The sequence below is a fragment of the Aspergillus karnatakaensis genome (genome assembly GCF_047715665.1).
Source record: "Aspergillus karnatakaensis strain CBS 102800 unplaced genomic scaffold BJY04scaffold_76, whole genome shotgun sequence".
Classification (NCBI taxonomy): domain Eukaryota; kingdom Fungi; phylum Ascomycota; class Eurotiomycetes; order Eurotiales; family Aspergillaceae; genus Aspergillus; species Aspergillus karnatakaensis.
This window is the reverse complement of record NW_027395788.1, coordinates 73,839-92,065: the sequence shown is the minus strand read 5'-3', so window position 1 is coordinate 92,065 and position 18,227 is coordinate 73,839. Positions and strand designations below refer to the sequence as shown.

The window sequence follows — 18,227 nt, the reverse complement described above, 5'->3', positions numbered from 1 at the left end:
ATAGTATGTATAAATTGAACGTTCAATAGCAGATTGACTGGACAGGTCTACGCAAGCACTTTGAACAAACGAAATCAATGCGTCTAGTAAGGTTATGTACACTAAAGAAACAGGACTACTGGTTGTCGAGAACGTGCACGTACTTCTTCTCCTCTGCTCGCTCCCGCTCAGTAGCTGGGGGCAAGTCGTAGTACGAGGAGCTACGGTAGCCTTTCTATATAGACGTTAGTGGCTGTACGATGCTAACAGAATAGCAGAACTCACCAGGTAGTGGAAAGTAAGCTCAGAGATCTCAGCTGGCTCGATGCCGAGGTCCTTGAAGGTCTTGGCTGTCTCGTCGATCTCTTGGTCGATGAACTCGCGCTCAACCTCATCGGCGCTCATAGTGGGCCACCACAGATATTTGTTCAAAAGATGAGCAGCAGGTTTCAAGATGCGCTTGGGAATGTTGATGTGACGGCGGTGCTTCACGATTTCGCGGTCGACGAAGGGGGCAATCTCGGCGAGAGAGTAGTTCTTGGGACCGTACAGTTCAAAGGTCTGACCGGCAGTGGTATCGTCATGGAGCATACGCTCAAGAGCCGTGCCGACATCGATTGCCTAGAGAGTCAGCTTTTGCTCGCATACTTATCATAGTGCGGCTTACGTGGACGGGCCATGAGCGTTGGTTGAGGTGGTTCGCCGTGAGCAGGTTCGTCACACTGGCGAGTCTGTGAAGCAGTCTGTCTTCGAACCCGAACATAGGGGCCGGTCGAACAATAGTTGTCTCTGGGTAGATGTTGCGCGCGACTTCCTCACCCCATCCCTGCGAGAATCAGATACAATTTCGAAAAGAGTCACGATCAGACGGACCTTGGTGGAGAAGAACTCAGAGTGAGAGTTCTTGTTGGCGTTGTAAGAGGAGACGTGGATGAATCGGTCAACGTCGTACTTGGCCACAGCCTCCGCGATGCGCTCGGTGCCATCGACGTGAACGTCGGTGTATGTGAAGTTCCTGGGTAATAGTCAGCGGAGCTCTGGCGCGCAGCAATGGGCAACGAACTTGGTTGGGTATTCACGGCCCACAAGGTTGTAGACGACATCGGAATGGCGGACACTCTCCTCGATCGACTGGGTGTTGCGCAAGTCATATTCCTGGAGGCGGCCGGGTTAGCATGTATGCTGCTATATCGCGGTCGAGACCCGTACAATGAAAACGACTCGTCCAAGATCACCGGTAACTTTGAGATGACGCTTGGTCATCTCCTCACGGTAGGGAACGACTACTGTACATCCCTGTGTAGCTGAAAGGTTGTCAATTTAAGAATCTATTGCCGCCGGGTCGCTAGACATACCGAGCTTGTTGACAATATAACGACCCAAGAAACCGGTAGCACCAAAGACAGTCGCAGTATGTCCTATCACGATTCGCGTTAACTAGGTATTCGTTGGGGGTGAGCGGGAGCGACAAGGGCTTGGTAAGGTACCTCCAAGAGATGACCTATGACGGAACTAGTCAGCACTATGGATCACGTCGGAAGCAATTGAGCAAGTACCGTCCACCCTGGACCTTCAGAAGAGGCTTTCCAGTTCTAGTAATTGTGACATCTTGGAGATTCCGGCGTTGCACCTGGAATTGGACTCGAGGGGTGGGGACGAACGTCCTAGACCCCAGGACGGAATTGATCGCCCGGCACTTCTGCATTGTCTCTAATTCGGTTGTCAGATGGGCAGATAATCGAATTGAGTACATGGGGTATCCATACAGCAGAGGGTGAAAGCTGAGAGAAGGAGGGCGCGAAGCTCGGCGAGCGGTCTTTGATGAGGTCGAAAGTCGTTCATCTCCACGAGCAATCTGTCGGCACGGGACCTCGGCGCTAGTCCTGATTCAGACACTCGCGACTCTGAGGGCGCGTAGGAATCAAAGGACTGCGGTAAAATCGAGCATATATTTACACTGAATACTTGACAATACTTACCATATATTACTTACCTTGAGGAGCTATTAACTATTCCGTTGGTTGTACTGTGAGCTGGTGTGCTCGAGTTCTACATCGTGATTTGCGTATGACTATTCCCGAGCTTTAATTGGCTCGCGCCAGCAAAGTATGCTGGTGCCTGAGGCAGGATTTGTATATTACCACCCTTGAGCTGCGTCAACTTGCAATTTTTTCTCGGCTATAGCATACGTTGATTTGGGACTCGAATGGCTAGAAAGTCATATAAATTGGCTAAGGGTGAAGATACCCTCGACATCGACTGCGAAATTCAACGATACTGTGCCTGTTGAAACCGGATTTAAGTGCACTCTCAAGCTGACCGATCTTTTGCTCTAGGGACGGCGAGAAAGTTTCTGTAAGCTGTGCTCTCAGCCTAGAGCCTTCAACAAATGTATCTTTATTCGAAATCTGGAATCTGCTCCTGAGGAGGCAAGAGTAGGCCCCCCTCAGAGTCGTGTTTACGGAGGTGGAAGTCGATGCGGAAGGGCGTTTTTCACAATAACGAGGTAGAATGCCCCTTAAGATACCCCTCGACGTGCATATAGGCTTGCAGTATTTGTTCAAATACATCTTACAGGCATAGTTTCGCAATGTTCATGGATATCTTGCGTCTCTGATAGGGCTATGTTGTAATCACGTGAGGAACTAGATGGGGCCGGGGGTTCAAGAGAGTCATAACCTTGAGGAATACATTCAATATACCGGAAAACATTTAATGTGATGACTAGATATGACTCATTGGCGACTCAGTTCAGCTGCCTGGCGCCAGGCGCTCCGATACATGGCTTGTGGAAGTCTCCGAATATCTCTCCGACTAAATTTGGCGGGATCACCAGAAAAGCATAAATATCGCCAACTCTTATCCTGACCCTTTTAACTTCTCCAGCATCTTTCAGTATCTTTCATTACATCTATACAAGGTCCAATACTAATCTACTTTCTCGTCTTAGTCTCTGTTCACCTTTTACTTGTTTTTTGAACTGGCAACATGTCGAACGACTTCGCAGAGAGAAACCGTCAGACGTTCAAGTAAGTAGCTTGTGAACTACATTCATGTTGAGTAAAGGTTTATGATAATACAGCCAGAAGTCTCGCACCTATCGATCTGAGTTCCCAAAAGTTGTGGAAACCCTGATCAGCGTCGTCCAAGGCCAGCGTACTTGGGTTAGCGATGTCTGGTCTGATACCGAAGCGGGAAAAGGCAAGGATATAAGACTCCTAGAGTATGCTTGCGGTCCAGGTCATATATCTTTGGTATAGCCAAGTGTTCTTTTTGTTGAAGCAGAATGGCTAAGACTCATCCAGGCTCTTGCGCCATATGTCAGCCGGGTGGTAGGAATGGACATCTCAGACGGCATGATCGAAGAGTTCAACAAGAACGTTGCTGAAGCAGGTTATTCCGATACAGTGACTGGGATTAGGACTGATATTCTGGCGGAGTCTTCGTCTTCGCCGGCTGAAGTTTCCGGACCAGAATATTTTGATTTCGATGTTGTGGTTGTTAGCATGGCACTTCACCACTTTGAGCATCCCAAGAAAGCATTAATCCGACTAAGTGAAAGGCTAAAAGAGGGGGGTGTCTTAATGATTGTGGATATGATCCCAGAGCATCATCAAGATCATGGGTTGCATCACACAAGCGAGGTTGTGAACACTATCTCGAAGCACGGCTTCAGCCACGAAGAGATGCAGACGATGTATGCGGCGGCAGGAATCAGCATCGGATTCAAATTCCAGGTCATTGAAGAGCAGCTGGAGTTCCACAGGGACGGAAACACTTTCCACAAGACCATTTTCATAGCTCGAGGACAGAAGTGACGGCTTTTTGCCTTTGCCACTTTGTTGTGCAGAATAAAGGTGGATTGTGCGGACGAATACCAGGCATCTATAGTTCGTCATCGATTTTATTATTAGCTAAGATCCCAGTCTCAGCCATTTCCTGTTCCTTCCATCGATAGATAGTATGCTATCTATACTTCGTGGTCAAGGGATTGCTGAGATGATGATGTTGATGTTGCTGTTACTATGTGGGGCATGTCATTGTTTTTGCGGATGTCACATGTTGACTTCACGACTTTGATCCATCTATGATAGTAATTTGACATGTCCAGTGAACGTTTGCTCAGTGTATTTCGTGGTTTCTTGACTGGCAGAATAAGCTAATGATGGAGGTGGAAGGTCGCATGTGGTGAACAGTAGAAGCCGGGCTAGAATACTCCAGTGTAGTGTGGCTAGTGTTGCGGGAACTGTGGCTAGGGCGGAGCAAAGGCGCCGCTTGAGCTTCCATTCCATCAGCCGGCCAAGCCATCCATCCAGCACATCCAACTCGTCTCTCATCATAACAGATTCCCCAAGTACTTCCGCCACCTTATCTGCTTCAACCACCTTCAATACCCTATCGTCTAATTCTCGCTATATTTTCTTTCGTGCGGTCACCATGGAGAATCAAAAGATCTCCGATTTCCTCGCCGACCAACTGCAGCAAGCTCCCGAACAGCACCAGGCGGCCTTCTTGAGCTTCGAAGACTTCTGGGAGCGGAAACTATGGCACCAGCTCACCAATGCCTTGGTTGATTACTTTCGCCTACCAGAGAGCGCTCCTCAGCGGTTACCGATATTCAAGACTTTTGTCTTCAGCTTCGCCGACAAGATCAACCAGCTCAACTTCGTCTCATTGGGCTTGATGGCGTCAACAGAGTGTGCAGGTTGGTCTTTACCGTACCGGACGGGAGTCTGGAGAGCCTTTGCTAAAGTACATTCTCATTAGATGACCAAGAACGACTTTCCTTCCTCACATCACTCGCCGATAAGGTGAACAAGCCCGAGTCACAAGACGCTTATATTTATGCCCTTGCAGAGGTCGCCGATGTGAAACAACGCCTTCAAAATCTGGACGGTGCACAGAAGGATCTCGAGGTGTGCCAGAAGGTACTTGACTCGTTCGACTCAGTCGAAACTGTTGTCCATGCCTCATTTTACAAAGTCAACGCCGACTACTACCACGTATGCTCTGTCCCCCTCATATCGCTCCGCCAACCAGTCAGAACTAAGGAAAACATAGGCTAAGCAAGAATTTGCTTCGTTTTACAAAAATGCTCTTCTCTACCTTGCTTGCATCAACTTAGAGGACCTACCCGAATCCGAGCGTGTCTCTCGCGCATACAACCTCAGCGTCGCCGCCCTCGTCTCAGATTCTATTTACAACTTCGGTGAACTCCTTCTACACCCGATACTGGACTCCTTGACCGAGACACCACATGGCTGGCTTCGTGAGCTCCTCTTCGCCTTTAACCGTGGCGACCTCACCGCCTATGACGTCCTCGCCGGGAACATCTCCAAGAACCAGCTCCTACAAGCGCACCGCTTCTTCCTATACCAAAAGATTTCATTGGCGGCTCTGACGGAGATGGTATTCCGCCGCCCACCGCACGACCGCAACTTGACCTTCTCGTCCATTTCTGCAGAGACAAAAGTGAAGCCGGAGGAGATCGAGCATTTGGTTATGAAGGCGCTCTCACTGGGCCTGCTTAAGGGAGCCATCGATCAGGTCGCTCAAGTCGCTGAGATCCACTGGGTGCAGCCCAAGGTTTTGGACATGAAGCAGATTGATGGCATGCGGAATAGACTGAAGGACTGGGATGCTGGTGTTAACCAGCTGGGCCACTGGATTGAGGGCGTTGGAAAGGACGTGTGGGCTGCATAGAGGAGTTATCTCTTACTGATCTGTCGGTCTGCACTATATCTACAAAACTCATCGTTGCCCGCATGCATGTATGTACGACTGCACTAGAATTATCACACATGAACCACTATGAACAACAGTATGAGACTGAAATTTCTCAATTGACTGTAAATGTACACCCCCCCTTCACTTCTAAATAGATAGAGATTATTTACAATTATACATAAACCTTGATCCCAAATGACTACCTAAGAAAATTAATGATGACCTAGACCTAAAACAACGAGCCCCCAACCAGCGCCCCTCCAACAACCCAAGCTGGCCACCAAACACACCAAACAACAACCTGCGTCCACATGCCCCAGACATTCCACCCAAAAGCCGCCTCAGTCAGCACTGTCTCAACTGAAGCCCCAAAATACACGCACCCGGCCAATAACACAACAGGCGGGGAGAGAATATTCAGCGCCACCAGCCCCAGGATAGAAAGCGTATACCGGATGATAGGGTTCGTTTCAGCGGTGAAGCGGTGAACGAAGGAGAGAGGAGCGCAGAGGAGGCCAATAATCAAGGCGAGGGAGAAGTTAAGGGTTGCGAGGGTTGAGAGAAAGAGACCGAGGAGGAGGAGGGATAGTGATTTGATGAGGTGCGGTTGCTGCGGAGAGGAGTCTTGGGAGAGCAGGAAAGAGAGCGTAAGGGGGAGGATAGCGTTTACCGCCATGGAGATGTATGTGGCGAGGGTGTAGGACTGGGTAGGTGTTAGCATTTAGCGCGTGATGATGAGTGACTGGGACTTACATCATGGGAGAGGTTGTTGAAGATGTACAATGGGATGAGACCTAGTAGGTGTAGGCCGATGACAAGTGTCAGCGGAAGAGCGAGCTGGCGCTCTGCAACCTTGCCAGCAGGTTCTTGGACGATTGTAACAGCCGCCTGATCTTTTGAGACGAGTTGGGCTTTCTCACTCGCCTTCTGGCCTCCAGGTACGGTGGTGGACTCAACAGCGTCGGGCCCCTTGTAGTAACCGGTTCGTAGCCAGAGGGCGATTGCCATGATGGTGAAGTTCCCTGCGATAAGCATTGCACTCGGAAGATAGGTACCGATACTGACAAAGCGATGGGTTTGCATCAGAAGATAGAAGAAGAAACTCTGATGTAAATGCTCAAGGAGGTTGTTCAAGCTGCGGCAAAGACCCTCGACGGTGCGGCCTAGTGCCATTTCATCTTGCCAGCCATTGCCCTTTGTCTGTAGGGTGATAGCATCAATATGATAGGGCATAAAGCTACTATGAGCGCCGGCAGCGTATCCGAAACCTTGCTTGACCATCCCCCTCAGCATCGTTTGCAGCCGCTTCTCGTAGCTACCATTGTGTTCCCACATCTCTTGCAACCGCGTTCCGATGCCCATTTGGCCACCGGCAATCGACACGGCGGTGTTGAAAAGGTCGAGGTTGGGTAGCTGGCCGTTGACGCCATCATAGACTATGTGCAGGTACTCGAAGCGGTGGTCGAACGGGTACTCAATCACTAGACCTCCCTGTAAGGCGCCGCTCTTCAACGGTAAAGGTTGAACCGTAGGTGGTTGCATGTCATGGTACGCGTCGACCCAAGCTTGGGTTCCCGACTTACTATCAGGCGGGAACACAATGATGATATCTTTTGACCATAAAGACCATCCTGCAGCAGGGTTGTCAGTGAAAAGAGTTCGTGGCGCGTGTCGACGAGCTTACGCTTAAAATATCTCGCGAGAGTCAGTGCAAGACTGACTCCGTTGAGGTTCAGTTCCCCATCTATAGTCTTCCAAGCTGCAACGAGTACAATCGCCTCCGTCGCGTCTCCGCGGGGCGCCTGGATGATACCATAAATGTTTTCCCCCTGATGTGTGATGCCCGAGGACGTGTACTCGTAGCCCTGCGTTGCTACCTTCAAACCGGCGGCTTTCAAGATCGATTGTATCTTATCCGATATTCTAAGTATGGCAATTCGAATCAGTAACTAACGTCTCTGAAACATCGCGAGATTGAGATTCCAACGTACACGGGCGTCCGTTCGTCACTCTGTTCCCCCTGGACCTCTTCGCCACCATGATTGCCAAGCAATCCTTCTATTTCCTTCTTGTATCCTCTGAAGATATGCTGTTCACTGCCGGAAAAGTATGCATGAACCTGACCGGGCAGAAGCGCGTTCTCGGAGATGTATGTTTTGCGGGAGTAATCGTCGAGGGGTAGTAGGAGAAGCCATGTCACGCCAGCCGCTATGCAGAGAAAAGAGAGTATGTACGGTAATCGGACGAAGATAAAGTGCGGATTCTTCCGCAGATTGCGGAGCGCAGCTATCATGATCACTCGGTTAGTATGGTTGATGTCAAGGGAGCTCTGAGCTGTCCTTTTGCGGCACTGGGAAAATCCCCTTACGAAGGATGGGGACTGAGAACGCGCGCGCGGTGAAGGGGATATAGCTTTGATGCAGGGAGTACTAAGTTGAGCTTACATTTCAATGCCATGGATCTGAGGCCTTTATGGATATTGATCCATGGGTGTGGGAGTTTGGAGAAGTTGACCCCCTCGAGGGCTGAGATGATCGGCTCTCCACATGGAAATTTACGTTGGCCGCGAGAGACCAGCTGCACAGGATCCATCCACCCACCAGATCGGACCCCGTTTCTTTTCTCTACGAGCAATCACTCTGGCACTCATTTTGGGTCTGGTTTTCATCAATTCGACTGAACATTATGTGCTATGGACCCAAAACCGACTATAAACGGATTACTCTAGATTGGCCATCTCCCTAGTGGACCTCTCCGTAACCACCACCGCCGGGTGTGCAGATTCTCAGACGATCTCCAGCCTTCACATGACATGATGCCTTTCCTCCCACATTAATGACTTGCCCGCTGCTTCTGATCCACAGGTTCACTCCCCTAGCGGCGGGTTGCCCACCGGCCATTCCATATGGCTGGAATACACGGCGCTCTGAGAGGACACCGGCGTGCATGTCGATGAGAAATTCGATCTCCCGAACGATGCCATCGCCACCTCTGAATCGACCGGCCCCTCTACTGTCCTTCCGGAGGCTAAACTCTTTAAGTAGAACAGGATACCTGCGCTCCAAGATCTCGGGGTCTGTTATGCGCGTGTTGGTCATGTGGCAATGGATACCATCCTCGCCAGCCCAGGATGGCCCGGCACCACTGCCGCCCGCGATGGTCTCATAGTATCCGAAACCATTCTTCTGGCTGAGCCCAAAGGTAAAGTTGGCCATGCAACCATTGCTTGCGGCGCACACTTCGAAGGCTTTGAGAATGATGTCAACCAGACGCTGGTTCGTCAAGCCGTTCCCTGCTGCCACAGCTGCCTCTTTTGTCGGTGCTAGAAGACAGCCATCAGGGATTATTATATTGACAGGAAGAAGGCATCCCTGATTGAGAGGAATATCACCATCCACGAGGCAGCGCAGGGTATAGATAATTCCAGCGTTGGACACGGCCCTAGGGGCATTCCAGTTACCTGGCAAGGTACTTTCGTTAGCAGTGCTCTTGAAGTGAGTCTTGGGGTGCTTGAAGGCTTACCGTACGCTTGAGGACTCGTCCCAGTAAAGTCGAAGTCTGCGCTACCCGTTTGAGGGTCAATATTGATATTCAACAAGATCCTGGAGCCGTCGTCCATGAAATCCTCGGCTTCAAAGACACAACGGCCCTTCTCTCTAACGATTTTCTTGAACATCTCTCTAACGGCGTTCTCAGAGGCTCTCTGCACTTCGCTCATGTACAACTGAGAACCGGTTAGCGACAAAGTTCCCGGGAGTCAGCTGGACTACGGGCTTACCAGGACTGTATCGAGGGTGTACTCTTTGATCAGCAATCCAATGAGGCTGTTACCCTTGTGATTCGCGGCTGTTTGAGCTTTGATGTCAGTGACGTTGTCTTGGAAGGACCTTGCCCCCTCGCAGCCGGGGAATCGGCTAGGAACCGCCACCATCGCCTCCCGCAGCCGTTCCTCCTGGAACACCCCATTCTCAATGATCTTGATACTCTCAATAACAGCTCCTTCTTCCCATATTTCCTTAGACATGGCTGGCATCGAGCCGGGGACTATTCCACCGACGTCTGCGTGATGACCTCGGGATGCTGTCCAGAAAAGCACGTTTTCCCCTGAAGCGTCAAAAACAGGGCTGATGACTGTCAAGTCCGGGAGATGTGCGCCGCCAGCATGCGGCGCGTTGCTCAAAAATACATCACCCTCTTTGATGTCGCCCTCCCAATGATTGATCTGCCACCGTACCGAGTTGGCCATGCTACCCAGCATCGCCGGCACATGAGGAGCATTGGCAACCAGTCCGCCATCAGCCGAGAAAATGGCGCAGCTGAAATCAAGTCGCTCCTTAATATTGGTGCTCACTGACGTTTTTTGTAATACACGACCCATCTGCTCGGCGATTCCCATGAACCTGTTAGCAAAAACAGACAATTTGATAGGGTCAATGACGGCGCCTGAGGCTGTGGCTGGTGGGCTCTCGACGTCAATGACAAGCATTGACGAGAGCGCAGTTGCAGTAGCATTTGGTGTGATGACAATCGTCTGTGTCTGGTCAATAACGATAGCTGGTCCCTTTACTGTTTCTCCAACCCGAATATCCTGCAAGTAAAACACGGGGGCATCAATGAGTCCGGTCTCGTTAAAGAACATCGGCGTTGTTGAGTTAGTTTGGATTTGCCCAGTTTCTTTGATGGTGTCTAGCTCACCGAGCCCGGGGGCATCAAATGAGATTGTCCTAGCCGTTGTCCGGACTCTGATATCGTCGATGATAATCTGCCGTCCCGTCGGAGTGAAACCGAACTCTTGGAAGTGTTGGTGTATGAACCGGGTGGCAAAGTCCCATGACTCTTTCGGCTTCTCTATCATAAGAGAGGTGTCGCTACCCTCATATCGAAGATTCAGAAAGTAACTTGACTCGATGAACTTGCACGTTGTGTCGGTCTCGCGAATGGATCTGGTCGCCTTAACATTTAGCTCATCAAACTCTTGTTGTATATGCGGCTGTGTCGGCGTAGATAGGATTTCGGAGGAAGGTTTCCTTTCTTCCTGGGTCGTGTCTGCGAGTGCCATCCCGTACGCCGACAGCACGGAAGAGTATTTGTGCAAGGCAACCCTTCTTATACCTAGCGCGCGAGCTATATCGCAGGCGTGTTGTCCACCAGCTCCACCAAAAGCGGCAAGAATATGATCTGACGCAGCATGACCTTTTGCCTCTGTGAGCGCTCGGATTGGTCTGCACATAGTCTCGTTCGCAACTGTTATGAAACCACTGGCCACTTCGTGTACGCTGAGTGCAGTACCTTGATCACGATTGATCTCAGCAGCCAAAGCTTCAAGTCTTCCATAGGAGGCAGCCACATCAAGTGGCTGGTCTTGAGACGGTCCGAAAATAGATGGAAAGCGTTCAGGTAAGATACGCCCAAGAACTAGGTTGGCGTCTGTGATTGTTGCTGGTCCCCCTTTGCGGTAACAAGCAGGCCCGGGATGCGAGCCAGCACTCTGGGGACCAACTTGCAGAATACCCTTCTGCCATGATAATACACTTCCACCACCGGCAGCCACTGTGTTGATGTCAAGCTGCGGAACCTGTACGGAAACACCAGCCGTTGTGGTTTCAAAGACATGCTCCAACGATCCTGAATACCTGGACACATCCGTTGACGTTCCTCCCATATCGAATCCAACAACGGCCTTTGGTTTGTCAGGCACATAGCATGTTCGAGCATATCCGATAACGCCTCCTGCTGGGCCAGAAAGTAACGCCCTTAAACCCGACAGCTTCGACGGGTGTACCAATCCTCCGTCTGATTGCATTATTCTCCAGTTGACAGATTGCAGACTTTGGGAGTCAACACCAGCCTTGAATCCTTCGAGATAAGTATGAATCTCTGGCGTCAGATAGGCATCTGTGACCGCTGAATTTGCTCGAGGAAGCATCCTGATGGCAGGCGATAATTGACTGGAGATCGAGATCTGCGTGAAACCGATTCTTTTCGCTTCGTCCGCCACTGCCAACTCATGGTCTGGAAAGGTATATGAATGCAGTAAACAGATTGCGATACTCCTGAATCCCTCCGAAAACGTCTTCTCAAGCTCCTTCTTAGTGACATCCATGTCGAGCCTCTCCATTATCCGTATTTTCTCGCCGGACAACCCAATAACCACATAGTCTGATTTGATCTTGATGTCATTGGTGGTTTCTACCGCTGGCCCGTTGATTTTGATGGGCGCAGGCAGCAACTCATCGTCAGTTCTTCTATATGATGTCGAGTCGTGCAGCGTCACACGCTCTGGCACTTCCACAACCTTAGCATATAACAGATCTGGCCGCTTCACGTTCAGAGCGAACATCTCTGGGCGAGACTGGTTTCCAATCTTAAGGAGATCCTACAGGTTATGTATTAGCTGTGAGCACCTCGGATGTCCCGTTCAACTTACTCCAAAGCCACGGGTTATGAACAACGCGGTTTTGGCACCCTGTCGCTCGAGTAAAGCGTTCGTGGCGACTGTGGTTCCCATTCGCAAGGAGCCTGTCAAGATGTCAGTGAAGACGGTCATCAAGGAATTTATCTAAACCCACCGATGCAACTCAAGTCCAGCGGCACCCCCCTTGGGATCGTGGTACCAGTGGCCTCCTCAACGACCCTCCTCAGGGCTTCGATTGGGGCATCTTGATAATTCTTTGGATCCTTGGATAACAGCTTGAAGACCTTTTCAGAGCCATTAGGATATAAAACAACGACATCTGTGAATGTGCCGCCGCGATCTATTCGGACAAGGTTAGTGCACGCTCAATTGATCTATGCAATCAAAGTATTTGGGCTCGCCTATTGACACTTTGATGTCGCTGACTGGTGCAGTGTATCCGATGGAGCCCATTTTAATCAACTTGTTCAGTGTTTGTTCCACTAAGTATAGAACACTTTCCACCTCACAGCACCTTGGCGTTGCCCTGGCTTTAAGTCAATACAACCACTCAATAAGCTGAGCGTCGTTCCGATAACTATCAGCCCCCCGCATGACCAAGAGTTATGTAGGAGCACTGGTGCTGTTATACGGATGAGAGCTCCGAGCCAATTTGTTTTGTCGGAGGTGTACGCCGACTCCTAGCTCGGAGACGTCGTCCGATGACCCCAAATTTGATAAGGTATCTCTGATTGTGGACCCCAAGAAGACTCAGCCATCATGCCATGATACGTTATCATTTTCCCCCACGGGGCAGAAATCAACCATACGCCATATTACCTAGATGGTCTATGGCTCTTATCAAAGATGGTCGATCTGCGTAAAGCTAGTAAGTTGGCTCACAGAGTAATACGTCCTGGTCCGATCGCCGGTCCTAGTTATATACCAAGAGCTGCTCGGTCTCCTGAGTGAAGACCCCATGCAGCAAGCCGCCACTCCCTCCTCAGAACCTCTTTTACTCTGGCCTTATACTTCTCTAACCCGTCAAAATGGGGTTCGCCTTCAACAGCAAGGACAATACCACTCCATCTCAGGTCTATAACTTGAAACTCTTTTGGGTTATATTCGTTGCAGCCGGCGGATCCGTCATTTTTGGTTATGATTTGGCCTTCATTGGCGGCGTGTTCTCCCTTCCTTCGTTCATCGAAAGGTTTGAGCTGGTGGACAAGGATGCCAGTGCCATCCAGGCTCACATGGTCAACACCTGTACGGTATCCCATGCAGTGCACTTGTTGCTTCTATTGGATCATGCACTTACTTTTATCCCCAGTCCAGGGAGGTGCCTTCTTCGGAGTTATGATGTTTTACTACTTTAATGAGCGTTTCGGTCGTCGTATTGCCTTAGTAGCGGCAGGCTGTGTTTTCAACATCGGAGTAATCCTGCAGGTTTCCTGTCACGGCAACCTACCAGCCTTTTATGTTGGTCGACTTATTAGTGGAATGGGGATTGGTGGCACATCGTTCGTGATACCTCAATACCTCTCCGAGTGCGCTCCTGCTGCTGCTAGAGGAGGAATTATTGGCTGCGTACGTTCGCTGTGTATGTTTTGCTCAAGTATATCAGGCTAATCGAGTGAATAGTTCGAGATCGGCTTGCAGGTTGGAACAATAATTGGCTTTTGGATAAACTATGGCGTCGAGAAACACGTACGTCTAGGCAGACATCCTGTTCATGTTGAGAGACTCACGTTCTTTTAGGTCTCTCCCGTCGGTGATCGCCAGTGGTTCATTCCGATCACTTTCCAATTTATTCCTGCTACCCTTATGATATTTGGCCTATTCTTCCTTAGCGAATCTCCTCGGTGGCTTTACATGCGTGGGCGCCGAGAGGAAGCACAAAGGTCACTGGTCTGGCTACGACAGATCTCTGCCGATGATCCATACGTGACTGGGGAACTGTCGGATTATGAAAGGCAGATGGAGCACGAGCTTCTAATCACATCATCCTCAGGCTTCCGAGCCGTGTTATCCGAGACTTTTAACATGAAAATAATCCCGCGTCTTATTCATGGCTGCCTTTTGATGATCTTCCAGAACAGTACAGGCATCAATGCCATGAACAACTTCTCAGTCACCTTTTTCCAGGTTATAGGATATAAGGGATCTGTACGTTTTTTCCTAAAGCAATCTTGGCCACGAAATGTGCTGACTAGTTAGTCCGCAAAACTATTCTCAACAGGTATCTACGGCATTGTCAAGGGCGTTGTCGCAACTATCACATTCCTCTTCTTGGTTGATCGATTTGGGAGAAGGCCCCTCTTGTTCGTTGGCTCAGTCATGTGTGCTTTCTCAATGTACTATTTGGCAGCATACTCGTCAATTACGGAGTCGTTCAATACCGAGCAAGATCAGAACGCAGCTAGCAACTCAGCAGCGGCTTTTATCTATATCTTCGGTGCCGGATATGTAAGACGCCATCTGCTCCTTTCTTGGTTAGTTAATACTAACTTTCGAACCAACCGTAGGCAGTCGGTTGGAATCTCCCCTGGATTATCGCAGCCGAAATCTTCCCAACGCGCGTTCGATCCTTCTGCATGGTTATGACGACATGTGCTCATTGGCTGGGCGAGTTCTATACTTCATATGCCGTGACATACATGTTCAAAAACATAACTTACGGAACCTTCTTGTTCTTCGCATCGATGACGGTCCTTGGAGCTATATATATGTACCTGTTTGTTCCCGAGACAAATGGTGTACCGTTGGAGGATATGGATCTCTTGTTTGGATGCGAAGGGCTTGCGCCACAACAGATGAAGGCCTACAAGGCTGCAAAAGCCGATGAGGCGATTCAGTCCAAGACAGACACCGAAGAGAAGGGATCGACCTCCGTACTATCGGTTTAGCAATTGGAAGGAGCGGCCATTACTTGAACCGCGGCTTGCCGTACCTTGTCTGATTAGTTGTCCATAGAAGACCAACTTTAGGTAGGTAGGTATCATTAGGTATCATTATTTTCTGGCCCTAAATAGCATTTTTATTGCCTTAAGGCACCAACTAGTGGCCAGCCCACGTGACACGGGGGATCCGCGGGCGAAGACTCCACCGAGCAATCGGCCAGGAACGAGGAAGAAAGAAAGTCAGCTCGCGACTCGAAGCCGCGTTTTCCCATCTTGACTTCAGCCAGCGGCGGCGTACAAATACCGCTGCTTCTATTGCTTCTCTCCGCTTGTTTTATCATTCACACGAACTTGTCCCTTTCAATCCGGATCGCCGTCAATCCCACTGCGCCTCAATTTTCTCCAGAGCTCTTCGTGTTCCGAGCCAGGTTGCAACACCTCTTCCAGTCTTTTTTGTAACAACAACTTGCATCAGCAATTGCGGAGTGCTTTTTCTGCTACGCCCTGGAAGCAGACTGCACAAGCTTGTCTGCCTATCCTCGTATATTTTCGCCGCATCCCGCTCCTTTCGCATAACCATCTGGCCGCTAAATCTAAGATGGCTTCCCCGGCTGCGCTTCCTCCGTTGCCATTCAACCCCTCGAGGGTTCGATCGTACTTACTTCGCCTACCGTTGTTCACACGACTTGTGGTCCTGGCCATAATAATATTCTGGTTGCTTGAATTGCAAACCGTCTGGAGCGTTGTGGAATGGGGTCGCATATCGCCGGAGGAGGTCAACTTGACGACCAGTATGATTGCCCCTTGGCGAGGCCACAGACCCAACGGAAGATGCTGACAGACCACAGTGTATCGGCTCAACACCTATCCTCTTGTTCATCTTGGCTTCTTCCATACCTTTATCAATCTCCTAGCCCTGACCCCTTTACTCGAGCGCTTCGAGGCCGAACACGGGACTCTGACTTCTATCGCTTTGTTCATCGGACGTGAGTATCTTGAAAACACAAAGCTGACCGGTTCACCTTGCTCACACTTGCAAACCAGCCCTTTCTACGTTCCCCGGTGGCATTTATCTTCTCATTGAGAAGTTCATTCTCCATAGAAACAATGCGGTTGTAGGTGCAAGGTAAGGTTTCTACCACTTTCACCATTGTTTAGTGACTGACATAAGTAGCGTGTGGGTGTTCCTTCTCCTCGGATCCGAAGCTATCAGGACATATAAGTCCAACCCTCATTTCAGGTATGTCCCTCACTCAATTTCGTTCCTACGCTGCGCTAACTATACACCAGCATTGGTGACTTCAGGATTCCAACCTGGACTTCGCCCCTGTTTATCTGTGTGGTCGTTTGGATGCTAGCTGCCCAGACTAGCCTGCTTGGCCATCTGTGCTCTGTACTCATTGGGTACCTGCGTGAGTCTTCAATCGCTAGTCATGTTACAGTGGAAGCTAATCCATCGTCGTTAGTTGGACTCGGCTACCTCAAGTTCTTGGTTCCTCCCGAGAAGGTTCTGAGGTGGATCGAAGGCAAGTTGAATCTGCTGGGACGCCTACCACACTACGTTTCAGTGGACCAGAAGACCTACGGTCGGTTTGGAGTCCTTCCAACCGCCGGCGCTTCTGGGGGCGAACGAGGCACCCCAATGAGCTTTATGGCAGGCTCGACGCAGCGTCTTGGTTAATAGGCTTTTCTCATGTCTGGGAGTTCTCAGCTCTTCTGTATATCTACCTATAATAGCGCCCTTCATAATCGGCTGTACATTCTGCAGAATACTTATCTATAGATTAATGAATAATGGTGACGGTCACGATCAATGGAAAGAAAAGGTCACGAGGCGAAAAAGGTCCTCCCATCGTCTCGACCATCCCTTCGAATTTTGAGTCCAGAGAAGCATCGTTGCTGTGGGTACCTCGTTACTATCCTCTTTGATGCATTAGGCTAATGAGCATCAGGCAGTATTTCTAACTATGGCACGAGATACCGATAGTGTATTCTGTCATCTAGCGCGGGGCATTGAGAAAGAGATGCTATTCTGGGTACTGTGCGTTTATAATTGATATCCATTTGGTTGCAAACTATTTGACGGTAGGAAGAGACTTGACTGCTTTGCCTCCACCCGACGATATCAAGGAGGAATCCTGCTGAACAAGCATAAACCTCGCTCCCAACTCGTTAATTATCCAGTTCTGAAGCTCTTGGTTGTCATAAACTCCGGCCACACCGAATACCTTTCCGTGGATACGGCATGCCTGGCTGATTTTTTCAAGGGATGATCGATACTCTGGTCTGTCGAACTCGCCGCCATTGCCAAGGTCAATTGTGAGGTCCATCGAACCAACTAAGACAACATCCACCCCTTCGACGGCAGCAATCTCATCTGCACGCTCGACCGCATCCTTGCTCTCGATCATGGCAAAGACAGTCGAGCCAGACTTGTTACAGAAGCCGATCGTCTCGTCGACTGGTGTGCCTCGCATGCTGAAGATCGGCATCTGGCCAGTCATGGATCTACAGCCCACTGGCGGATACTTGCTAATTCTCACAGCCGCCTTTGCGTCCGCTAGTTGATCGTCAGCAGAGTCCGCGAAGCTATACCAGACCACGTACCTGCGTTGTGGATGTGCGGGAAAATGACCCCCATCGCACCCCCATCAAGGACTCTCTGCACAAAGCCATTACCGCACTGGTGAGGCACGCGGACGAACGGCGTGATACCGCATAAATGACCCACATTGCAGAGGTTACTTGCCTCCGCCAGGGTGAGCCAAGCATGCTCTAGGTCAATGAAGAGCGAGTCGAACCCAGCATTTTTTGCGATTTGGACGACCTGGGCGTTCGGCGATAGCTTGATGCCGAACGACTTGCAGAGTTGGTTGGAGGACACGCAGGCTTCGAGATTGTTGGAGCAAAGAGACGCCATGACGAAGGACAGCGATAAGACTTCAGATCAGACGCAGAGCGACCACTTAGCCTTGGTCTTTATCAGTCATCGAGTGGGAATCGATTTCGGATGACTACTCCGACGGCCGTTTATCCTCCCGCGTGAACAGGACAGTCGTTGGATGAGATTGTTGTTTTCTGGGGTGAGTACGCAATTATTGGGACCCAGACTCTATCAAGGTTGAAATATTGAAGGGTTCATTTCCCCTATCTCCATTGTAGTGGTCTTGAAGGCGTGCCAAAGCCCAGACAAGTATATACTAACTATACGCAGTTTCGGACGAGAA

The 18,227-nt window shown here is 50.0% G+C and overlaps 8 protein-coding genes across 8 annotated transcripts; 4 read left to right on the top strand and 4 right to left on the bottom strand.

Annotated features, from left to right (window-relative positions):
• Positions 1 to 56: 56 nt before the first annotated feature.
• Positions 57 to 1,872, bottom strand: BJY04DRAFT_201107 (complex I NDUFA9 subunit family protein). Its single transcript, XM_073713036.1, has 10 exons — positions 1,746 to 1,872; positions 1,536 to 1,689; positions 1,467 to 1,480; positions 1,335 to 1,397; positions 1,189 to 1,283; positions 1,043 to 1,134; positions 853 to 994; positions 647 to 805; positions 265 to 600; positions 57 to 214 (listed from the first exon to the last, which is right to left on the bottom strand). The coding sequence occupies exons 2-10, from the start codon at positions 1,682 to 1,684 to the stop codon at positions 116 to 118; spliced, it is 1,149 nt and encodes a 382-aa protein (XP_073565634.1). The 5' UTR covers positions 1,685 to 1,689; positions 1,746 to 1,872; the 3' UTR covers positions 57 to 115.
• An 883-nt stretch (positions 1,873 to 2,755) lies between these two features.
• On the top strand, positions 2,756 to 4,156 carry BJY04DRAFT_201105 (class I SAM-dependent methyltransferase). Its single transcript, XM_073713035.1, has 3 exons — positions 2,756 to 3,008; positions 3,062 to 3,233; positions 3,285 to 4,156. Exons 1-3 carry the CDS (start codon positions 2,968 to 2,970, stop codon positions 3,795 to 3,797), a joined length of 726 nt encoding a protein of 241 aa, XP_073565633.1. The 5' UTR covers positions 2,756 to 2,967; the 3' UTR covers positions 3,798 to 4,156.
• Positions 4,157 to 4,294: 138 nt separating this feature from the next.
• Positions 4,295 to 5,800, top strand: BJY04DRAFT_201103 (proteasome regulatory particle lid subunit RPN9). Its single transcript, XM_073713034.1, has 3 exons — positions 4,295 to 4,684; positions 4,747 to 4,982; positions 5,041 to 5,800. Exons 1-3 carry the CDS (start codon positions 4,417 to 4,419, stop codon positions 5,680 to 5,682), a joined length of 1,146 nt encoding a protein of 381 aa, XP_073565632.1. The 5' UTR covers positions 4,295 to 4,416; the 3' UTR covers positions 5,683 to 5,800.
• Positions 5,801 to 5,935: 135 nt separating this feature from the next.
• BJY04DRAFT_211035 (GPI-anchor transamidase subunit GAA1) lies at positions 5,936 to 7,999 on the bottom strand (the record flags this gene model as incomplete). Its single annotated transcript, XM_073714346.1, has 4 exons — positions 5,936 to 6,409; positions 6,460 to 7,337; positions 7,391 to 7,629; positions 7,698 to 7,999. 4 exons carry the CDS (start codon positions 7,997 to 7,999, stop codon positions 5,936 to 5,938), a joined length of 1,893 nt encoding a protein of 630 aa, XP_073565631.1.
• Positions 8,000 to 8,447: 448 nt separating this feature from the next.
• BJY04DRAFT_223684 (Hydantoinase B/oxoprolinase-domain-containing protein) lies at positions 8,448 to 12,574 on the bottom strand (the record flags this gene model as incomplete). Its single annotated transcript, XM_073717762.1, has 6 exons — positions 8,448 to 9,166; positions 9,229 to 9,430; positions 9,485 to 12,082; positions 12,134 to 12,225; positions 12,276 to 12,405; positions 12,485 to 12,574. The coding sequence occupies 6 exons, from the start codon at positions 12,572 to 12,574 to the stop codon at positions 8,448 to 8,450; spliced, it is 3,831 nt and encodes a 1,276-aa protein (XP_073565630.1).
• A 342-nt stretch (positions 12,575 to 12,916) lies between these two features.
• BJY04DRAFT_151668 (sugar porter family MFS transporter) lies at positions 12,917 to 15,133 on the top strand. The gene is made up of 6 exons (XM_073708893.1): positions 12,917 to 13,366; positions 13,431 to 13,687; positions 13,742 to 13,807; positions 13,859 to 14,266; positions 14,318 to 14,566; positions 14,626 to 15,133. The coding sequence occupies exons 1-6, from the start codon at positions 13,150 to 13,152 to the stop codon at positions 15,004 to 15,006; spliced, it is 1,578 nt and encodes a 525-aa protein (XP_073565629.1). The 5' UTR covers positions 12,917 to 13,149; the 3' UTR covers positions 15,007 to 15,133.
• Positions 15,134 to 15,246: 113 nt separating this feature from the next.
• On the top strand, positions 15,247 to 16,802 carry rbd2 (rhomboid protease family protein RBD2). Its single transcript, XM_073713033.1, has 6 exons — positions 15,247 to 15,791; positions 15,849 to 15,986; positions 16,045 to 16,126; positions 16,175 to 16,240; positions 16,291 to 16,412; positions 16,467 to 16,802. Exons 1-6 carry the CDS (start codon positions 15,599 to 15,601, stop codon positions 16,679 to 16,681), a joined length of 816 nt encoding a protein of 271 aa, XP_073565628.1. The 5' UTR covers positions 15,247 to 15,598; the 3' UTR covers positions 16,682 to 16,802.
• Positions 16,803 to 17,075: 273 nt separating this feature from the next.
• On the bottom strand, positions 17,076 to 17,920 carry BJY04DRAFT_232172 (HpcH/HpaI aldolase family protein; the record flags this gene model as incomplete). The annotated part of the gene is made up of 2 exons (XM_073719702.1): positions 17,076 to 17,560; positions 17,608 to 17,920. 2 exons carry the CDS (start codon positions 17,918 to 17,920, stop codon positions 17,076 to 17,078), a joined length of 798 nt encoding a protein of 265 aa, XP_073565627.1.
• Positions 17,921 to 18,227: the final 307 nt, after the last annotated feature.

Coding starts and splice junctions, on each gene's coding strand:
- BJY04DRAFT_201105 (XM_073713035.1), top strand. CDS start 2,968: ATGTCGAACGACTTCGCAGAGAGAAACCGTCAGACGTTCAA. Junction 3,009..3,061: donor AGAAACCGTCAGACGTTCAA/GTAAGTAGCTTG, acceptor ATGATAATACAG/CCAGAAGTCTCGCACCTATC. Junction 3,234..3,284: donor GTCCAGGTCATATATCTTTG/GTATAGCCAAGT, acceptor AGACTCATCCAG/GCTCTTGCGCCATATGTCAG.
- rbd2 (XM_073713033.1), top strand. CDS start 15,599: ATGGCTTCCCCGGCTGCGCTTCCTCCGTTGCCATTCAACCCCTCGAGG. Junction 15,792..15,848: donor GGAGGTCAACTTGACGACCA/GTATGATTGCCC, acceptor GACAGACCACAG/TGTATCGGCTCAACACCTAT. Junction 15,987..16,044: donor TATCGCTTTGTTCATCGGAC/GTGAGTATCTTG, acceptor CTTGCAAACCAG/CCCTTTCTACGTTCCCCGGT.
- BJY04DRAFT_201103 (XM_073713034.1), top strand. CDS start 4,417: ATGGAGAATCAAAAGATCTCCGATTTCCTCGCCGACCAACTGCAGCAA. Junction 4,685..4,746: donor GGCGTCAACAGAGTGTGCAG/GTTGGTCTTTAC, acceptor CATTCTCATTAG/ATGACCAAGAACGACTTTCC. Junction 4,983..5,040: donor TCAACGCCGACTACTACCAC/GTATGCTCTGTC, acceptor AGGAAAACATAG/GCTAAGCAAGAATTTGCTTC.
- BJY04DRAFT_151668 (XM_073708893.1), top strand. CDS start 13,150: ATGGGGTTCGCCTTCAACAGCAAGGACAATACCACTCCATCTCAGGTC. Junction 13,367..13,430: donor GGCTCACATGGTCAACACCT/GTACGGTATCCC, acceptor TTTTATCCCCAG/TCCAGGGAGGTGCCTTCTTC. Junction 14,567..14,625: donor ATATCTTCGGTGCCGGATAT/GTAAGACGCCAT, acceptor AACCAACCGTAG/GCAGTCGGTTGGAATCTCCC.
- BJY04DRAFT_201107 (XM_073713036.1), bottom strand. CDS start 1,684: ATGCAGAAGTGCCGGGCGATCAATTCCGTCCTGGGGTCTAGGACGTTC. Junction 1,135..1,188: donor TTGGACGAGTCGTTTTCATT/GTACGGGTCTCG, acceptor GGCCGCCTCCAG/GAATATGACTTGCGCAACAC. Junction 995..1,042: donor GGCCGTGAATACCCAACCAA/GTTCGTTGCCCA, acceptor ACTATTACCCAG/GAACTTCACATACACCGACG.